The 17105-nt window shown below is 45.1% G+C and overlaps 2 protein-coding genes across 4 annotated transcripts in view; one reads left to right on the forward strand and one right to left on the reverse strand.

Moving 5' to 3' along the window:
• Positions 1-10162, forward strand: part of UTP20 (UTP20 small subunit processome component) — a 63226-nt gene extending 53064 nt beyond the window's left edge. For both annotated transcript variants that reach the window (XM_074870856.1, XM_074870857.1), the window contains 9 exons: positions 962-1144; positions 2094-2225; positions 3704-3836; positions 5008-5207; positions 5550-5621; positions 6394-6666; positions 7335-7461; positions 9266-9411; positions 9758-10162. In XM_074870856.1, the coding sequence (XP_074726957.1) occupies positions 962-1144; positions 2094-2225; positions 3704-3836; positions 5008-5207; positions 5550-5621; positions 6394-6666; positions 7335-7461; positions 9266-9411; positions 9758-9913 (1422 nt within the window). In that variant the 3' untranslated portion in view covers positions 9914-10162. The remainder of the gene's footprint in view (positions 1-961; positions 1145-2093; positions 2226-3703; positions 3837-5007; positions 5208-5549; positions 5622-6393; positions 6667-7334; positions 7462-9265; positions 9412-9757) is intronic.
• A 457-nt stretch (positions 10163-10619) lies between these two features.
• ARL1 (ARF like GTPase 1) lies at positions 10620-17105 on the reverse strand. 2 transcript variants are annotated; one of them, XM_074870858.1, is made up of 6 exons: positions 16791-17105; positions 14610-14747; positions 13161-13242; positions 12046-12157; positions 11180-11358; positions 10620-10991 (listed from the first exon to the last, which is right to left on the reverse strand). In XM_074870858.1, the coding sequence occupies exons 1-6, from the start codon at positions 16792-16794 to the stop codon at positions 10961-10963; spliced, it is 546 nt and encodes a 181-aa protein (XP_074726959.1). In that variant the 5' UTR covers positions 16795-17105; the 3' UTR covers positions 10620-10960. The 2 variants fall into 2 exon arrangements, with proteins under 2 accessions (XP_074726959.1, XP_074726961.1); XM_074870860.1 differs by lacking the exon at positions 16791-17105 and adding an exon at positions 15733-15786.

Consider the following 17105-nt stretch of genomic DNA (forward strand, 5'->3'; position numbering starts at 1 on the left):
GTTTATTTTGGGAGCACTTGGTAGTTCGTATTGTCTCTTATCATAAGCAGAATGTTCACTTGTCTTCAAAGAATCTGGCTTTACTCCAAAAGAGAAGTGACATGCTGGAAAGTCTGCAGTACTTCTTTATCTAATGTGCTCAGTCTGCAAGTAAAATAAAGCTGTGTCAGCTGGAGTTTGGATACACTTGGTGGTGATTTGTGCCAGGAAGAAACAACCAGTTTAGGAAATGGAGTATAGTATGAATAGAAAGTGAAGTCTAGATTTTTCTCATTATTTCAGCACTCTTGAGGGGTGTTGTTGGCTAATGGGTATGTGATGTACCTTATCTGTTTTGCTGGCCTGACTGGAGAGGGAGGGCTTCTTATGGGGGTGGATCAGAATGAAAGCTGAAAAATAGCCATGCATCTATGCAGGATGACATATGCAAAATGCTAAGCTGCCTCAAAGCTCTGCAGCTGGAGATTGACTGAGCATTCAGGGGGCTCAGAGAAGTGCAATCAAGCAAGGATTTGGAAGGAAGGAAGAGAAATTCTGCACAGTAAGCTGTGCTTCACCACCGCCTGATTAGATTTAGTATCTCAGCCTAGTTCCTGGCAACTCTGTGAAGTAGCAAAGAGCTGCCATCTCTGAAAGAAGGGCCGTTGAGCTGATTGCTGCAGCGCTGAGGGACTTATGCCTGTTTCAGTGAGAGTCAGGTGTGAAAATCCTCTTTAAGGTCTGACAAGTGGCTGTCTCGGGGACACCTTATCAAGTCAGAGCAGGGCTGGAGCTGCTGTAGACTCCCTGCTTGCTCCAACAACTGGATCATCCCCTCCTTTCGGTTCACCTGCCTTGACGTGGATGTCACTCAGGGCTGACATTGTTCCTGTATGCAGCATAACAAATACCTCTCTTACCCCCTTTAAATGCTAGAAGTTCCCTGGGGATGTGTGGTTGACTAATGGTTGTTTCTTTCTAGGATCTCCTCCACAAATACTGTGGGCTGTTTTTTCTCTCTCTTTGTATGATGATGATAAATGATGATTCTGCCAAATGCAAAAAGATGGCGGCTTTGACGTGTAAATCTCTCCTCAGTAAGATAAACAATGAAAAGCAAGATCTGATGTTTTCACTGGTCGCAGAGTGGTTTCACAGCAAGAAGGTATTCTTTGGTCTTTTCACTGACTAGGTCTGGACTCTGTTTGGGGGTTGAGTAAGATTAAAGCAAGTGAGAGATTGCTAATACAAGGTCTAGTGGATTGGTTGGTTCAGTTATGCCTGACTTAGTAGTTTTAGGAAAGGAGTATAAGCAAGATTCAGCTTAGAATAAAACCTCTTTAAAGCTGTGCTCAGCACCGTAGCTTTTGCTAGTAAAAAGAGGAAGAAATGATATAGCTTTGTATAACTGCACGAATGTAGGGAACTGCTGCTGCTGCTGTAGGTCAGCCTACAGACTTCCCAGCTGCATTGTGCTGCTTTCTAACGGTTCCTCTTTTGGGTCAGGTATTTCACCAAGTGTAGCCTTTGCTTAGGTTAAAGGTTTGAGCAAATTCCTTAAAGCTCTTCTGGTCCCAGTCACTGGCTTTTTGCACTGTCTTTAGCTCAAACTTGCTTCATTCTGTCACTGTGAGCTGGAAGGTGGCAAACCTGGTCTTACAGATCTCCCATTTTGATCTGGGTGCCTGGATGTCTAGTTATTCTCAGACTGGACTTGGGTTTTGTCCCTCTACACTAGTGGAGTAAGTGTTCTTCAACACTTCATCCTTTTCATCTCTAATATGTTCAGTTCTGGTTTATAGCTGTAAGCCACCTGTTTTGTTGTGAAGAGTCAGAGTACAAAGTATCCCTCAGAGCTTTGCAGCTGGGAACCAGGTTGAAAAAGGCCTTTTGGCATTCAGTTTCACGTTGTGTTTACAGGGATAACTTGTGCTGCCAGGCGCTTTTGTCCCTAGCTGGCAGCATCTCCTTTATCAATAGTACTCTGAAAACCAGCTTTTCTTAAGATGCAGTTCCTACAGGCAAAAGTAGGGGCTGCTACCAGCTTCTGCACCTGGGAGCTGCAGGATTTGACTATCAGAAGTAACAAGGTGTGTTACTCTTTCTATTGGCAGAGCTCACACAGGAGGTTGGCTGCCCAGGCTTGTGGTTTGTTTGTTGAAGTGGAGGGAATAATGTTTGAACGGCGGCTTGAAGCTGTCCTCGCCTTGATTGAAAAAGAAATCAACCCGATTAAATTTGAAGACGTAAGTAATTTTTTCCATGTGTGAGGTTTGGGGGAAGAGAATTAAGAAAATGGAAAAAGGGAAGAAGTGTGGGAGAGATTTAACTGTTGGACCTGTGGTTTGACACTGAGGAAAGACACGAAATACAGACATTTGTTCTGAAGGGGACCTCACTGACCTAGAACCATATTTTTTGTCTAAGCCCAAATTTGATGTCCACAAGGAGGAAAGGAACTCTGGAAAGGCACCTGGCCTGAGCCTGCAGCTGTACTGTGTAACCAGCAGATAGATTGCTCCTTGCCCTTGCCTCTATCAAGATCTCTGTGGGTGGCAGGCATTCTTGAGACAACCCTTGAGTCTCAGGCTTTTGGTTTTTACCCATATGACTTGGTGGGTTGACAGCATGCAGCAGTATGTATGTCGAGGTGGCTTTCCCTGCTTCTGGTCTTTCCTGTGGTGGTAGGAGAGAAGGGTCTTCAGTTTTTTCTTTAAAGCAGAGTTACAAAATCCACCATCAGAAAGAATGGCAGGGTGCACAGGTATCACTGGGATGGGTTAGAATCTGTTTAGTTGGAAAACAGCCTGACAATCACACTGACAACATCTGTTTAACTGGGAAATGTGTCTGCTAGCTGCAGAGGCTTATGTAAGCGTGGAGGTCAGGAGTGCATCACTTGTGACTGTCTGCTTTGTTCAGTGTTACCTACAGCATTAACTTTCAAATGAGTTCCCTTCCTGTACTTCATACCATGGTTTTGTTTTATGGAAAATCTTTTCAGTGCACATGATTAACTCAGAATAAGAAGGCTGCCTCAGATTCTGTTGGCATGTGATAATCCCAAAGGGATCCCAGTCCCTGCATCTGGGGAGTGGCCATGTATGTTACTAATGTGCAAGGGCAACATGCTGAACAAGAGAGAGCCACCTTGGGGCATGTAAATTGGCAAGACATGAAAATACTTGCAGTGGGGAGAAATTCAGTGTAATCCCCCCCTGTGCTGCGACATGTAGGTAAAGCACTGACTGGTTATATCAAGCCAACTGGTGATTTCAGGCAGGGTGAGGACCTGAAGGCGATTTAGTAAAACACAGTGTGCACAGAGTGTTGTCATAACAACTTGGGGCTTCCCAGGTGACACAGGCAAACCTGAGCTCAGCTTGGCTCTAATAATGAGAATCAGATGCACACAAATACATGTACAGACATAAATGATATGCAGTGTGTGCAATTGCTTGCATTTAGAAACCTAACTGTTATAGTAACATCTGTATAAAAAACAAGAAGAATGATTCTAATAACAGTCTCCTGCAGAGGTTGGGTCTTCAGAGGAAATGCTTCAGTGGAGCTGCTTCTCTTCTGTTTATTTTGGGAATTGGATACAAGTCAGCCCTCTTTGCTGACTTCTTTGCAGGGTTGATCTGAAATGTATCTGGTAGGGTAAATAAGCACTGTCTTCAGGTTCTCATAAGCATCTTTCTTGACTTGCTGATTTTATTAGATAACTGAAGAGGAGGAGGAGAAGGCTGCAGACAGGCTGCTATTCAGCTTTCTTGTGCTGGTAACAAAGCTAATCACAGAGTGCAACTTGATTCAATTAACCAAGAACAGTGATGTTGTGAGCAATATCTGGGGTAAGTATCCAGAATTATTATGGCTGTGTTAAAAGGAAGATTCTTTGTGCCATGTGGTTTTTTGCACCCTAATATAAACAACAGAACTTTTAAACAACAGAACTTCCTTGTACAAGGTTTGCATGCTGTGAAGTGTTAATACATGGCAGTTACTGGGCAGTGACAGAGAAATGGAAAAGGTTACATGGTTGATGGAAACAACACGCCCTCTGTCTCAGTCGCTGGGAAGTATCCCAAGAGCAGATAGTTGCAAACTATTGCATGTTTGACCATAATTACATCCTCTTGGATGAAGACATTCAGTTCTCCTGGGAAGATGAGATTTTCTTGATGAGATAGATCATACATACAAGCCAGCAAGCAATGACACATGCTAGTAGTGCTGTAATTACCGTGTGTCTGCCAGGATGTTAAGGCCTGGAGGTCATGTGATTCAAGCAGTTTCCCTGTGAGTGAGATTGTACAATGTCAGGCTGGCATTTGGCATTTTGTTGCCTTGTTTTTAATTTGCTGTTATCAGAAGGCCTGGATCTGGCTGGTTAATGTCTTCAAAGAGTTCAGCCTGCCAGGTGCTTTCAGTGAGATAGGAGATAACCTTTGTAAATTCTGGGTTGCTTGGTAATGTGCAGCTTGGACAGAGGCAAGACAAGAACGTAACTCCATCTGTTCTCTGAAGTATCCTCAGCTTCCATCCAGGGGTTCAATCTGACCATCTGCAGCAGGGCCGGGTCACCCAAGTCTCACAGCAGCCAGGCCCCAGACATCATGGGCAGATGAGCTGTGGCGCTGAGTCCCTGAGGGGGCCGTAGTTGCTGCAGAAACACAACCTGTCAGCCAGTATCGGGGCAAGTGCCTTTTTGTGCCGTGCCTGCTTTTCCTGTCCAGTTGCTATTGCTTTCCAGCAATGGCCCTGTCTTTGTATGTTTGGAAGTCCTGTGGGTGCATTCAAGAACGATTGGTCATCGTGGGGACATTTGGCTACCTGTAGCTTTTTGCCGCTCTCTGCTTTGACTTGATACAGTTGCTAGGAAGTCTCTGGTTATGTTCTAAGCAGATGAGCCCAGTTCATTTCTTTCACCTTTTTATTGTAGCATGTGCTGTGGTAATTCTGGTTCTTTTTCTGTTCTCACTGGACGAGCTCCTGTGCTGAAAGAGGTTTTCTTTCCCCTAGGTCATGTCCAGTCTCACCTGTGGTATCCTCACAGCTGGGTCTGGCTGACAGCTACTGAGATCTTTGGCTTGTTGTTTGCATCTTACAAGCCAGAAGATCTTGTCAGCAAGTGGAGGGAAGGAAAGGCAGGGAAGAGGAAAAAGATGTCAGCAGAGCTGTCTGCATCCACAGTCTTCTTGATTGCTGAACTGGACAAAAAGGTAATGATATCTGTACTATTCCTTCCCCCCTGCCTGTGCCCATTCCCTGGCTGGGACATAAAAACAGTGTTATCATTTGGCATGCATGTTTCTCTTATAGTTGCTCGTCTGCCACCTAATCCTGATCACTTAGAGCGTTTGAGGAGGTGTCTCTGCTGCTGGGAGGGGGCTTCTCTGGGGTCTTTATTCTCAGCAGCACAAAGATTCCCCTCTAGGCTGCAGGATGCAGGCAGAAGTTGTGCTAAGCTGATCCCTTGGCTTCCCCTGGGAACTGCCTTTGGTGACTGCAAAACACTGCTTTGCGTTTCTGCTAATTTCCTTCTCCTTTTTTCCTTTCCCCAGATGAAGGAACTTGTGTTTGCATTCTGCCATCAGCTGCAGTCCAAGTTCCTGGACCTGTCTCTGGGAGAGCAGGTAAGAGCAGGAGAAGGTCTGGGGCTGCGGGAGGGCACAGAGCAGGCCCTGGCCCATGAGGGAGTGTTACGTCCTCGTCAGGACAGCAGTGCTGGTGGCTGGTGGCGGCTCAGGGCAAATACACAGTGCAGGGCCAGCTGCTCTGTACTGAGGGCATCTGAGTAGGTGCATGTCTCAGAGGGGCCTGGAAAAGTCCCCTTTGTGGTGTCAGCCTGGTGGAAGAGCTGAGGGGTAGCAGGGACAGAAAGGGGAGGCACCGTGCAGGGCAGGACTGGAGTCCCTTCTGTCAGGGAGAGTCTGGCTCTGCAGCCCAGACTGGAGCAGGCTGGGAAGCCAGATGCTGGAGTGGGCATCCAGATCTCTGGTGCTGCTTCCCTGCAGCTGCACTGGAGTCTTGACTGTTTGCCGGGAGCATTTAATCCAGCTTTATGCTGTTGCTTGAAGGCCTGACTTCACTGTGAACCTGGTCAGAGATACCCCTGTGGAGATGGGCTGCTAGAGGTGGGAAAGACAAAAGGAACAGCCCTGCCTTACGGGGTGCTAGAGCCCAAATATCATGGTAGCTCATGGGGAAAGACTCTCCCAAACTACAGGAGGATATTGAGGTGGGCCATCCTGGGAGGAGCAACATGCAGGGGGGAACCATTACTGCCTCCTGAGTTGGCCAGTTCCTCTTTCATGTCTAGGCATGGTTGTAAGCATACCCTGGGCACTGCTGGTGCCGACACTTGGGACACCCATAGTGACTGACTACATTGTTTTTACACTTCAGGTTATAAAGAATTTGCTTTTTGTGGCAAAAGTTGTTTACTTGCTAGCCCCTGGCTTAGAAGAAGGTAAAGAGGCCAAAGGAGAACTCAGCTGTGGAGTGGAAGAGCAGGAGGCCTCAGAAGATGAGGAAGAGAAAGATGTTTCTGCTCAAGGAGAGGGAGGAAGAGAGGACACAGAAGAGAAAGGCCAGCCAGCCACACTGCTGTGGTTAATGAAGAAGCTCTCTCTCATGGCAAAGCGAGAAGCAGCATATTCCCCTAAGGTGCCTTTAAAGGTAGGAACTGGGTTAGACCAACTGCTTTTGATGTGGTAGGCACTTGCGCAGCAGTGTTGCTCTGGCTCTTTGCTTCCAGGGGACCTGCTGCAGAGGGTGCTGGGAGCTGGTGCTGAAGCGAGGATTAGCAGATGCCAAAGAAACAACAAGCATTTCAGTTCAGGATTCTCGCGAAAGACTTGTGCCAGTCTGCTTCTTGCTGTTGGTTCCAGCCCTCATGTGGGGTGGTGGAAGGGTGGGAAGGCCAGAGGTGCTGAGGGGACAGAGCACTGCCTTTGAAGTGTGGAGTTCCTTGCTAGATGGGGAGGGTGTGGGAGAGCATCAGGAAAAATCACTGCAGTTCCCTGTGGTGTGTATAGTTACAGGGGCTGAGCTTTTCATGTCTTCAGCTGCCTCAGTATAGGATAGTGAGAACAAGCCTGTTGTGCAGAGTGTTAACAGCTGCCAGCCCGGTGAAGTCACAGCTCACACGTTTACAGACCCCTTGGGGTTATCTCATTTAAAGGCCGCACTTGGCTGCGGTAAGACCTTGTAAAAGCAGTCAGTTCCTGACTTGGGTGTCTGGGACAACGTACATTGAACAGTGATGCGTGGCCCTCTTGCAGCAGTTCAGTTAGGCAGTTTTCTTCCAACCTTCCTTACTTCATGTCCCATACACTCATTTTCAGCGAAGCTGCATCTTTAAGTTCCTGGGAGCAATCTCAGTGGATCTGGGAAAAGACAGGATCAAGCCCTACCTTCCAACAATTCTCACCCCTCTGTACAGGGAGCTGAACAGCACCTATGCAGAACAAGGTAAGTGATTTCCTTCACAGAGACAGAGGAAAGTGTGTCAGAGCTCTGCCTCAGCACAAGCACTGCCTGTCATTCCTTTTGTCTGTTGAGGCACAGATGCCATAAGCAGTGAATTTCACCTACTTGCAGTTTAACCAAAACAGCAGGGAAGGAGGAGAATGTTGGCTGGCACAAAAATCTACATGTTGATAAAGAAAAAAGACTGGACTAAAGTTAGGCAGGCTCCTGCATGCAAGTGGGTAAAGCTTGAGCATGTGATGTAGTGGAGAAAGTGTAGTAATCAAGGGTGGATTCATGGAGTCCTTACTGAGGAGAGGAACAAAGTGTGGGTGTTACGGAACCAGAACAAGGCTGTTGCCAAGTGTCGTTCTTGAATTGCCGTGTTAGAACTGCTGTGAGGCTTAGGGGCATGAAGATCTACGCCCTGTGGTTAAAAGTGTGTTTCAGTTTTAATGTAAAACAGGATGTGTTTTATGGCACTTGTGTTACTGTCGAGCAAGGGACTGTACAGGTTGGAATTGCCAGTTTGCTTAGTGTGTGCCATGTGCGCAGTGACCTTTGCAGGCAGGGGAGGAGCTGCGTGCTCCGGGAATGCAGCTGGCGGGGCGTGCAGGCAGGCAAACATCTACTGAACTGCGCACAGAACTTCTCCCTTCCTTCTGAATGAGTCCAGGTCACTCTGTCCTGCTAGATACTGCCTGAGCACCACCACTTGTTTCTTCCTGGAGATCCATGTTTGTTTAAAAGGTCTTAAGTCAGGCCTGGTGGGGGAAGGACAAACCAACTCCCCATTTAATACGAGACTCTTGGCTTAAGAGCAAGACACTGGTGTTTAGATAGTTCGTGAAAATGTGTTAAGTAAAATCCAGTGTTGGGAACAGAACAGGCAGCAAACCAGGAAAGAGTTCCATTACTCTAAATCTGTGGTTTGTATACGCCATGAAGATTCAGTGTGCAGCACTGGGTCCCCATACCTCAGAAAGGATACAAAAGAGCTGGAAAAACTTGGGAGGAGAGCAGTAACAGTGTTCTAGGTAAGGAACAGCTGCCTTGGCTACCTTGGCTTTTTTTTAGCTAAGCACATAAGAGACTTGGAAAAGATATGGCAGAGATTGACAGTATTGTGAGTGGACAAAGATCAGTGTTTTGCTTTCTCTGCCAGCACAAGAACCAGGGGCCTTCAAGTGATTTTTCAGAGTAACTGCAGAGATGTTTTTTCACATGATGGGGGGTGTAGACCCAGGGTCACTGGAGGATCTTGTGGAGGCAAGTGGCTTACGTGAATTCTCTGAAGGCTGTACAAGCACTTGGAAGAGGGATCTGTTGGAAAACTGAAGGAAGCATTTGCCCTGCTCTCAGTTTTCCCTTAGCATCTCCTTGTAGCCTTGTAGTGAATACTTTGTAACTAACTAGTTATCCTAACCATTAAGCCAGCCCTTACTGTGCGTACTGGACAGAGATGCTGACTAACGAGGCTGGAATCATCTCTCTTTCCAGCAAAGCCTATTCCAGAAGAGCCCTGGTGGCTGTATACAGCAAACCACTTGTGTTAACCTCTAGGATGACAGTATTCTTCTGCAAAAAACTTTTGCTTCTCAGAAGCATTATTTTTTGTTTGCCTGTGTGAAGTGCCACTTGTGGTCCTGTGGGAAAGCTGGTGAAGAACCAGGCGATTTCACGAGTGCTTTTGCTCTACAGTATATTGGGGAAGATGAATCAGTGCAGTTGTCCGTTAGTAAAGAAAGGGGAATCCTTACTGGGCTCTTGGCTTTCATTCCCTATGCTGCAAATTTTGTTTTATTAGATCCAACACTGAAGAACCTCTCCCAAGAAATCATAGAACTGCTCAAGAAGTTAGTTGGACTGGAGGCTTTTTCGCTTGCCTTTTCTTCTGTGCAGAAACAGGCCCATCAGAAAAGAGCGATGAGGAAAAAGCAGAGGGCTCTGCAGGTAAGATTCTCCTTTCTCTTCTGAGAAAAAGACAGACAGTTTGTCTAAAGGCTTGAGAGCTGACCAGGAAGGTGAGTTTGAGGCAGAACTTCACCCTGAATGGGGACAGTTTCATTGTTTCATTTCTGAAACTTCACAAGAAACTGTTGAAGCTCGGCCCCGTGGGCAGTCGGGCTGGCAGTGATGCAGTGGTGAACCTGGGCAGAGCAGCCACAATACCCTCAGTTATGAGGAGCCTAAGAAAACCTGTGCCTTGTCTTACCAGTCACCAGTTTCTTAGGCAGTAGCTGATGTTTTCAGGGACAGTTGTTTAGTTAAAACTAACAAATGTATTGGTTTTCACTAGACTGTAGCAAACCCTGACATTGCTGCAAGGAGAAAGCTGAAGAGACATAAGAATAAAGCGGAAACAAGGAAGAGAAAAATAGAACTCCTGCGCCCTACCTACAAGGCCAAGAGACCTCGAAGTCATGCACTGAAAGATTTAGCAATGGTGGAATGAAAAGGCTTTTCCTTCCTGCAGGATTAATTTATAAAAAGTAATTTCGAGCTAAAGATCTAATTACCGTTTAAAAAAACCAAATGTATTTTAATTGTATTTATTAGTATTTTTTCATGTCCTCTTTTTCATCTAGGACCTTAAATAAAAGCTTTTCAATTTTTTTCCAAACCTGTATATTTACCAGAGCATGTACAGTTGAATGGAAAACTACCATGATCTTTTATATTAAATTTTACTTCATTTTTGAAAGATGGGTTATGTGATAACTGTGTTCATGCCTGTGACCATCCTAGCTGCTGGAGAGAAAACAACCTGCCTCCCAACTTTGCTTTGTCTTTTTGTTTCTGCAGCTGTACTGAGCAACTTGACTGTCATTTCTGGCTAAGCTGAGTATGGGAATAATAGCTCATGAAGGTGGAAGTTAAATTCAGATTACAGCCCTGGCACATCAGGGCAGTAGGTGGCTAGTGAAGACATTTATTTTCCTTTCAGAAAGCCAATGCTGCATTACCAGCTAGAGATACCCTGTTTATCTCTGCTGCTGTACTTCATTGTAACAGCGTATCGCCACTGAAGGATTCTGAAGGATAACATCAGCTGAAGGAAACCTCTTTAAAAGAAAGTTCAGCATGTGGCTGTTAGAACTGGCAGCAGTTGGACTTGTTCTTGTAAGCAAGCAGCCTCGAGCAAGCAACACGCCTATGAGTACAGCTGACAGTTCCTGATTTTATTAGTGTTTTAATTACACGAATATAGTAGCCAAACTTAAAACCACCAGAGGAAGGGAACAAAAAAAACTTTTCCCAGCCAGTAACTTTCATACAAATTAACGTAAGTACATCCTTTAAACAAAGCAAGAAATGGAATCATCATAATGTACACAGACATTCACTTGGTTCAGTTTTACAATTCAAGAGAGGCATCCACATTACCAGAGTCAAACTCAAATCTGTCCTATTTACAAGTATTTGTGGCCTGAAAATACTTGACTGCAGAAAGAGGGATGTTGGATGTAGCTGAAACTTCTTTGCAAGGGTCAGGTTTGTATCACTGCCTGCTCTTCAAGGCCTCCACCAACCTAGGAAAAAGGTTAAGTCAGTTACTAAAAAGTCATTTCAATTATGCTGAAATACTTTCAGGAGAAAGCTACTCTTTCTTCTAATGTGGAACTCTTGCTGCAGATCCAGTCTTCAAAAAAAAAAAAAAAAACCCCACAGTGAAAGCTATTTTTCCAATGAAGCCAGCATACTTAAGACTGTTACTCACCATTCCATTGCTTCATCAAGCCCCGTGCCTTTAGTTGCAGAGGTTTTGAATATCTGCCATTTTCGGTCCTTCAAAGCTGGTAAGCCAAGTGCGTTTGCCATTTCTGTGGGAGTCATGGCCTGTTCCATGTCCTGCTTATTTGCAAACACCACCAAAATGGCTTTCTTCAACTCTTCTTCCTAGAAAAAGGGGGAATTATGTAAGGTGCTGCAGGGACTTTTACTGAATTTATTTAAGCAGAGAAAACAGAATGAAAAGAAACTTCAGCTCTCAGTGACTTTCACCTTACTGATTTCTGATCTTCAGAAAAGTCTTCAGTGAAAGAATGGTATTTATTTTCAATTCCAGCATAATATCCCATAGGAGCAATTTCAAAACAGGGCCAATTATGCCTTTTACATTATGAAACAAGCTGAGAGCTGGACTTAACAAGGCATATTAAAGAGCCTGGAGGAATTTTTTGGGGAAAAAAATGAAGTTTCGCTCATCTTCTTACTCATACTACCCTGTTCTACATACATTCTTCAGCTTCGAAACACAGTAGGATACTAATTACTGTTAAATCCTTCAGGGCGTGATTTTGCCACCACTGAAGTACTGAGCAGCTGTCCTTGCAGGCAGATAAATTTTTGTATGACCAAAAGGTTACATGTAACTAACTTACTGCCCAAAACTGTGAAACATCTGCAGCGTTTAGTACTTTTCAGTCAGAAGTGTTGCACGGGCCTATTCTGAGGGCTAAAGTTTCACAAGTGAACTTGAGCTTCACTTGATGCACTGACTCAAATTTCACATTCACTCCAAAAAAAGGTTTTAGTTTCTCAATTTCTGTTTTACTGATACAATTATCATCCTTATTTTCTTACCTCTAACATAGCAACAAGCTCTGATTTTGAAGTGCCAATTCTGTCTCGATCACAGCTGTCCACTACATAAATGACTGCATCTGTATTTGAATAGTAACACCGCCAGTATGGCCTGTAGAAGAAAGATGAGTGCCAGTCATATAGTTTGCACTTTTAGCAGTGCTTTTTAGCCAGATAACGAAAACCAGATTACCCAGAGGAAGTAAAAACTGTCTCTGGGGTGAAAGGCCCCAGGAAGCAAGCAGAAGATAACTTCAAGAGGCTACAAAAGGAACAGACAGTACAAATACTCTCAATAGCAGGGAAAAAAAAAAAAGCCAAACAAACAACCCCCCAAAAAACCAGCTTGAAAACAGGGAAAGGACAGAAGTGCTGGGAATAGACTTATTTGGGACTCGGCCTGCAGGACATCAGGTCCATAACCGAGGGTCAGAGAAGCAAAGAAACACATGATTCTGCCATAGATAATCATTATGGTCACCAAAGGAGAATAAACAGAGAAATCTTAAATTAATTCATACAGACAAGTAATTAACAGGAATGAAAACAAGCCACCTTTTTCAGAATTATCTTACTGAAATTAAGAAGGGAAGGAACCTGCACCTTACTAATTAACTAACTACACTGCACCCTACTAACTAACATTCAAGAAGGTATCACAGAAAGATTGTACAGGGGTACTGAAGAGATCACTACAATTATGCATATAATAACTCATTACAAAACTTGTAAGGCTCACTATGAAAAATTATCATCTATACCTAAATTCAACTTCCTAGCTTTGCATTCTTAAGAATATTTAAATAATACCTTTTTGGGTTTACATCACTCACTTCCCTCTTTCTCAGAATGCTACACAATTGTCTACTACACAAGTAAACTCATTTTTCAAAGCAAAACTGTATAAAAGTGAAAACATCCACCTGTTTCTTTCCAATCTTGTAGTCCAAAACAGGTTTTACTAACTGAACTCTGTCAGAGGAAAGTGCTCTCCTGACAATGGGCGGTTTTTAAAACTTAACCAATTTTCAGAAGCGCTAGCTATAAGAATTCCAAGAACTTAGCATTTTTTTAGAGAAATTTAATTATATCTTTTGTTTTAAGAGATCGATTACCTTATGCTTGTCTGTCCTCCCAAGTCCCAAACTTGAAATTTCAGATTCTTGTATGTCACTGTCTCAACATTGAAGCCAATGGCTGAAACAAAGTTAAAACAATTTCACTGTTGATTTTTCTTTATTTTTCTGAAGACATTACAGCACCTGGTTTACAATTTTTCAGGCCTGAAAATTCTCAGTAGCTACATAATGAAGTTCATACCCTTTGCAAAGTTACCCAACAAACATTTATGGCTCAAAATAATGCGGCAATTTTTTTTCTTTGAACAATAAAAACAAATTGTAAACATATTGTAGAGATTTGTAACGTGCTACGGTTGTTAAAAATGAACAGAAGTGTGCCTGAAATCACCAAAAGAAACAAGAGCAAGGGTTAAAGGAAGGGCCTGTTTTGATAACCAAGTACACAACTGACAGCAACAAAATACTAAGGAATGTGTCCTTCCTGTCAACACCAGACCTGCACTCTCCTAAGACCACAGCAGAACCAACTTCTCAGCTGAAGACTTGACACCGTGGTGATGGCAGTAAGGCATACTACGTAGGTCATTCCTTTTCCTGCCAGCCCAGAGAAACACAACACAGGGAAGTGAATGTTGGATGCAGACTGCCTAAAATTTATGGAGGCTGAAATCAGCAAAACCCTAGGGCAAAAGGATTATGGCATAGTAAACTGCTAGCTTCTAAAAGGTAAAAACACCTGACCAAAGTCAGCTTATCGTGGCCATTCAGGAGGAACCCAAGAGACATGACAAGGACTCAAAAGCCAATCATCCCTTGTCCTTCATGTTACACAGAGTGATCCTAGCCAGACTGGCACACACATCTGGGTGCCTGTAATAGGTGGGTATGGCTGCATGAATGCTAAGACAACTGGTGAAATCAGTTAAATTTTTTAAAATAAGCATCATCTCCTTCCATGAGATCTCACACTGAGTTTTGTTATACTTCCTACATAACGTAAAGCTGAAGTTAAACCATCTGATTTCTTCTTCTCTGTTAAACGCTTCTGTTTAACACAAACTGAAGGCCCTTGTCAAAAAATAAAGAGGTACGATTCGCTGACACCATCCCATGTAGAATTTTTTTTGTACAATAATAACGATCTCTAGAATTTGCATTAATAGCTGTATTTGGAGACAAAAGACTTACTTATATAGTCAACAGTTACCATTTACCTATCAAGAAAAGCCTGCCAAATCATGGTAACAATCTTAGTCACTTTTTGCATTCAGCAGGGCAGCATAAAATATTCCTTTATGTAGTACTTCTCTAGCACACTGTAATACTGTTATGCAAGAAGGTCTTAAGTACAACAGTGCAAGGTTCCCACAACATAAGGTCCTTTTGTTCATGGAGGAAGTGTGTAGCGAGTTCAGCTGACCAAACTTATGTGTTAGAGCTACAGGCAAACTGGCTGGTTTTACTGTGGGACTGATCACTTACTCGGAATGGTGGTAACAACTTCTCCAACTTGCAACCTGTAGAGAATAGTTGTTTTTCCAGCTCCATCCAGTCCCAGAATGAGAATCCTCATTTCTCGAGTTCCAAACAAACTGGAAAAGATGGTGGAGAAAAAGCCTCCTACAAAAACCAGAACAGAAAAATGTTTCAGTGTCAGCCAGCAATATGGAAGATATGGAAAGGCAGACAGATCGACCTCATTTCTTACTGAGCAACGCTACACTTCTTTTCTCCAGTGAAGATAGACAAGTTCAGGTTGTCGCTCAGACACCTGTGTACTGAACTACATTATATTTTCCTGGTTTTATGCTGCTATTTTATGGTAGCTCAATCCAGCAAAATCACACTGCAGCAGCATCAAGCTTCCTCATTGTGGTTAGGATTTTTTTTTTTCTCTCATTTGCCAAAATCTGAGCCAACTTCTTTTTTGTTTGTATTGGTCTCCTATCTTTTTAATGCAAGAGACTATACAAGGACATGCTGAAGCCTGAAAGAATTCTTTCTGATGTTTATAGTCTCCCACAGGACCATCCACTTCTATTTTTTTTTAATTGAGTACAAATCAGTAGGTATGTTTAAATCACAGTCCATTACAAAATATGAAGCTGCACCACATTAAGTACGTTAATGCTACAGAGAAGTCCAGAAGCTCATTTTAAATGCGCTTCTTTCTCTTTTTTCCAAACCTGGCTTGCCCCAACATCTCATTTATTCTTTAAATGCACGTAAGAGTACTTATGGCCAGACTAGTATCTGATTTGTGCCTATTAGATGTTTAAGTGTAGAAAGAATACAAACGTTCTAAGCCAGTAACAATGACATTGTGTCCAATTATTTTTATAACAAATATATCTAATGCTAAATAATAGTTTTGTAAATCCACCTAAACCCTACGTAAAAGGTAATGAAACACCAAACAAATTAGAATCACATTTGATAAATATATAAGAGAATACCAAATTAGAAAAGATAGGCAACCAAAATCTTATTGAAAGAGGTTTTCATAAAAGTATTCCCTGTGTTTGCCTTTCTGGGGAAAGGAGGGAACAATGAGCTGCGTGCTTATGCATAAGAAGAAATTCAAACTGAAAACAAGTTCCTTTACTTCATCTAAGCCCATCCCATCACAGAAGCCATGCACACTGCAGACCTGGAAAACAAGAAGGGATCATCTGCTGCCAGTTTCCATAGTGCTGCTCAAGGCACTGTTTACCGTGAGACAGGCAAATAACCTTAACAGAACTGAGCTGCAAAAGGTATTTCAACAGAAATATTTCAAGTAGAACGCTACTATGGGATCCATAGAGGCCTAAGAAATGATAACTCTTTCAGTCAGTAACTCTGCTTACTGCCAGACGCCGCTCATTCCCTCTTTTTATATCTGCTTTTCCCACAGTAAAACACTGCTGAAATACCAGCTATAATAGGACAGATTTATGTTAATCACTTAACCCCTAGATTCAGGGTCTCTTAATATTCCTTCTACATTATTCACTACTCTAAAAAAACCTCTTTTCATAACGAACTCCTTACTAGCAACCCATTACGTACCTGAATCGGAGTTTAATTTAGACAAGTCTCAGGAGTACAAACGCGTTACGACCTCTGACCAAAGGCGCACTCCCGCTGTGCCATTGCACAGCTAATACCGAACCGCTGACAACGCTGCCTGGAGCGCTGCAGCGGCGGCGCCCCGGGAGCCCCGCGCCAGCGCTGGGAACCCGACCTGGCCCACAGGGACCAGCCGGCCAGGCCCAGGCCCTGTCTGCGCGCTGGGGCTGACGGCAGCTGGGCAGCAACCGCTCCCGCGGCCGGCCGGGCCCGGCGCTCAGCTCCCCGCCGCCGCCGCCGCCGCCGCCGCCGGGCACAGCCGGCCGGCCGGCGCCGACCGTCTCCCCTCCCCCTGCCTCCTCCAACACCGACGCGCTCGGCTGCCCCGGCGGCGCCGCTCCCGCCCGCCCGCGGCCCCGCTCCCCCCACATCTCCACACGCCGCCGGGGCGGGCCGGAGGCGGCAGGCGGGACCCCGCAGGCCGCTGCACGGGCCGCCGTGCCCGCGCGCCGGGGCCCACCGCCTCGCGCCAGCGCCGGCCGCCTCCCCCCGCCCCGCCGCGGGGGCCGGTGCCAGGCGCCGCGGCCGCCGGGACCGCCGCCCACTCCTCACCCATGTCGAGCCGCTACGCCGCGCCGCGGGCACCCCGCCCCGGTCCGCTCCGCTGGCCCTGCCGCCGCCGCTCGCAGGCTCCACGTCGAACGCCGCAGCGAGTAAACGAGGCGCTCCCTCCCCCCGCTCCCGCAGCGGCCTCGCCGTTTCGGCACGGTGCCGGGACGGCGCCCGCCGCTCGGCAAGGAAGGGAAGAGCTGAGCGCGGGGCTTCCCTCTGCCCTCCCTGTGCGGGCACAGCGGGCCGGGACGGCAAGGGGAGAGCTGGAAAATAAAACAGCCGGAGAGAAAACGTGACGAATCTGCGGCGGCGGAA

The sequence above is a fragment of the Strix uralensis genome, chromosome 5 (genome assembly GCF_047716275.1).
Source record: "Strix uralensis isolate ZFMK-TIS-50842 chromosome 5, bStrUra1, whole genome shotgun sequence".
In the NCBI taxonomy this organism is placed as follows: Eukaryota; Metazoa; Chordata; class Aves; order Strigiformes; family Strigidae; genus Strix; species Strix uralensis.

Excerpts from the sequence above, each read along its gene's own strand:
- ARL1 (XM_074870858.1), bottom strand. Across the intron at positions 11,359-12,045 it reads AGCTTGTTGCTATGTTAGAG|GAAGAAGAGTTGAAGAAAGC; the intron begins GTAAGAAAATAA and ends CCCTTTTTCTAG. Across the intron at positions 10,992-11,179 it reads CTTGATGAAGCAATGGAATG|GTTGGTGGAGGCCTTGAAGA; the intron begins GTGAGTAACAGT and ends CCTTTTTCCTAG.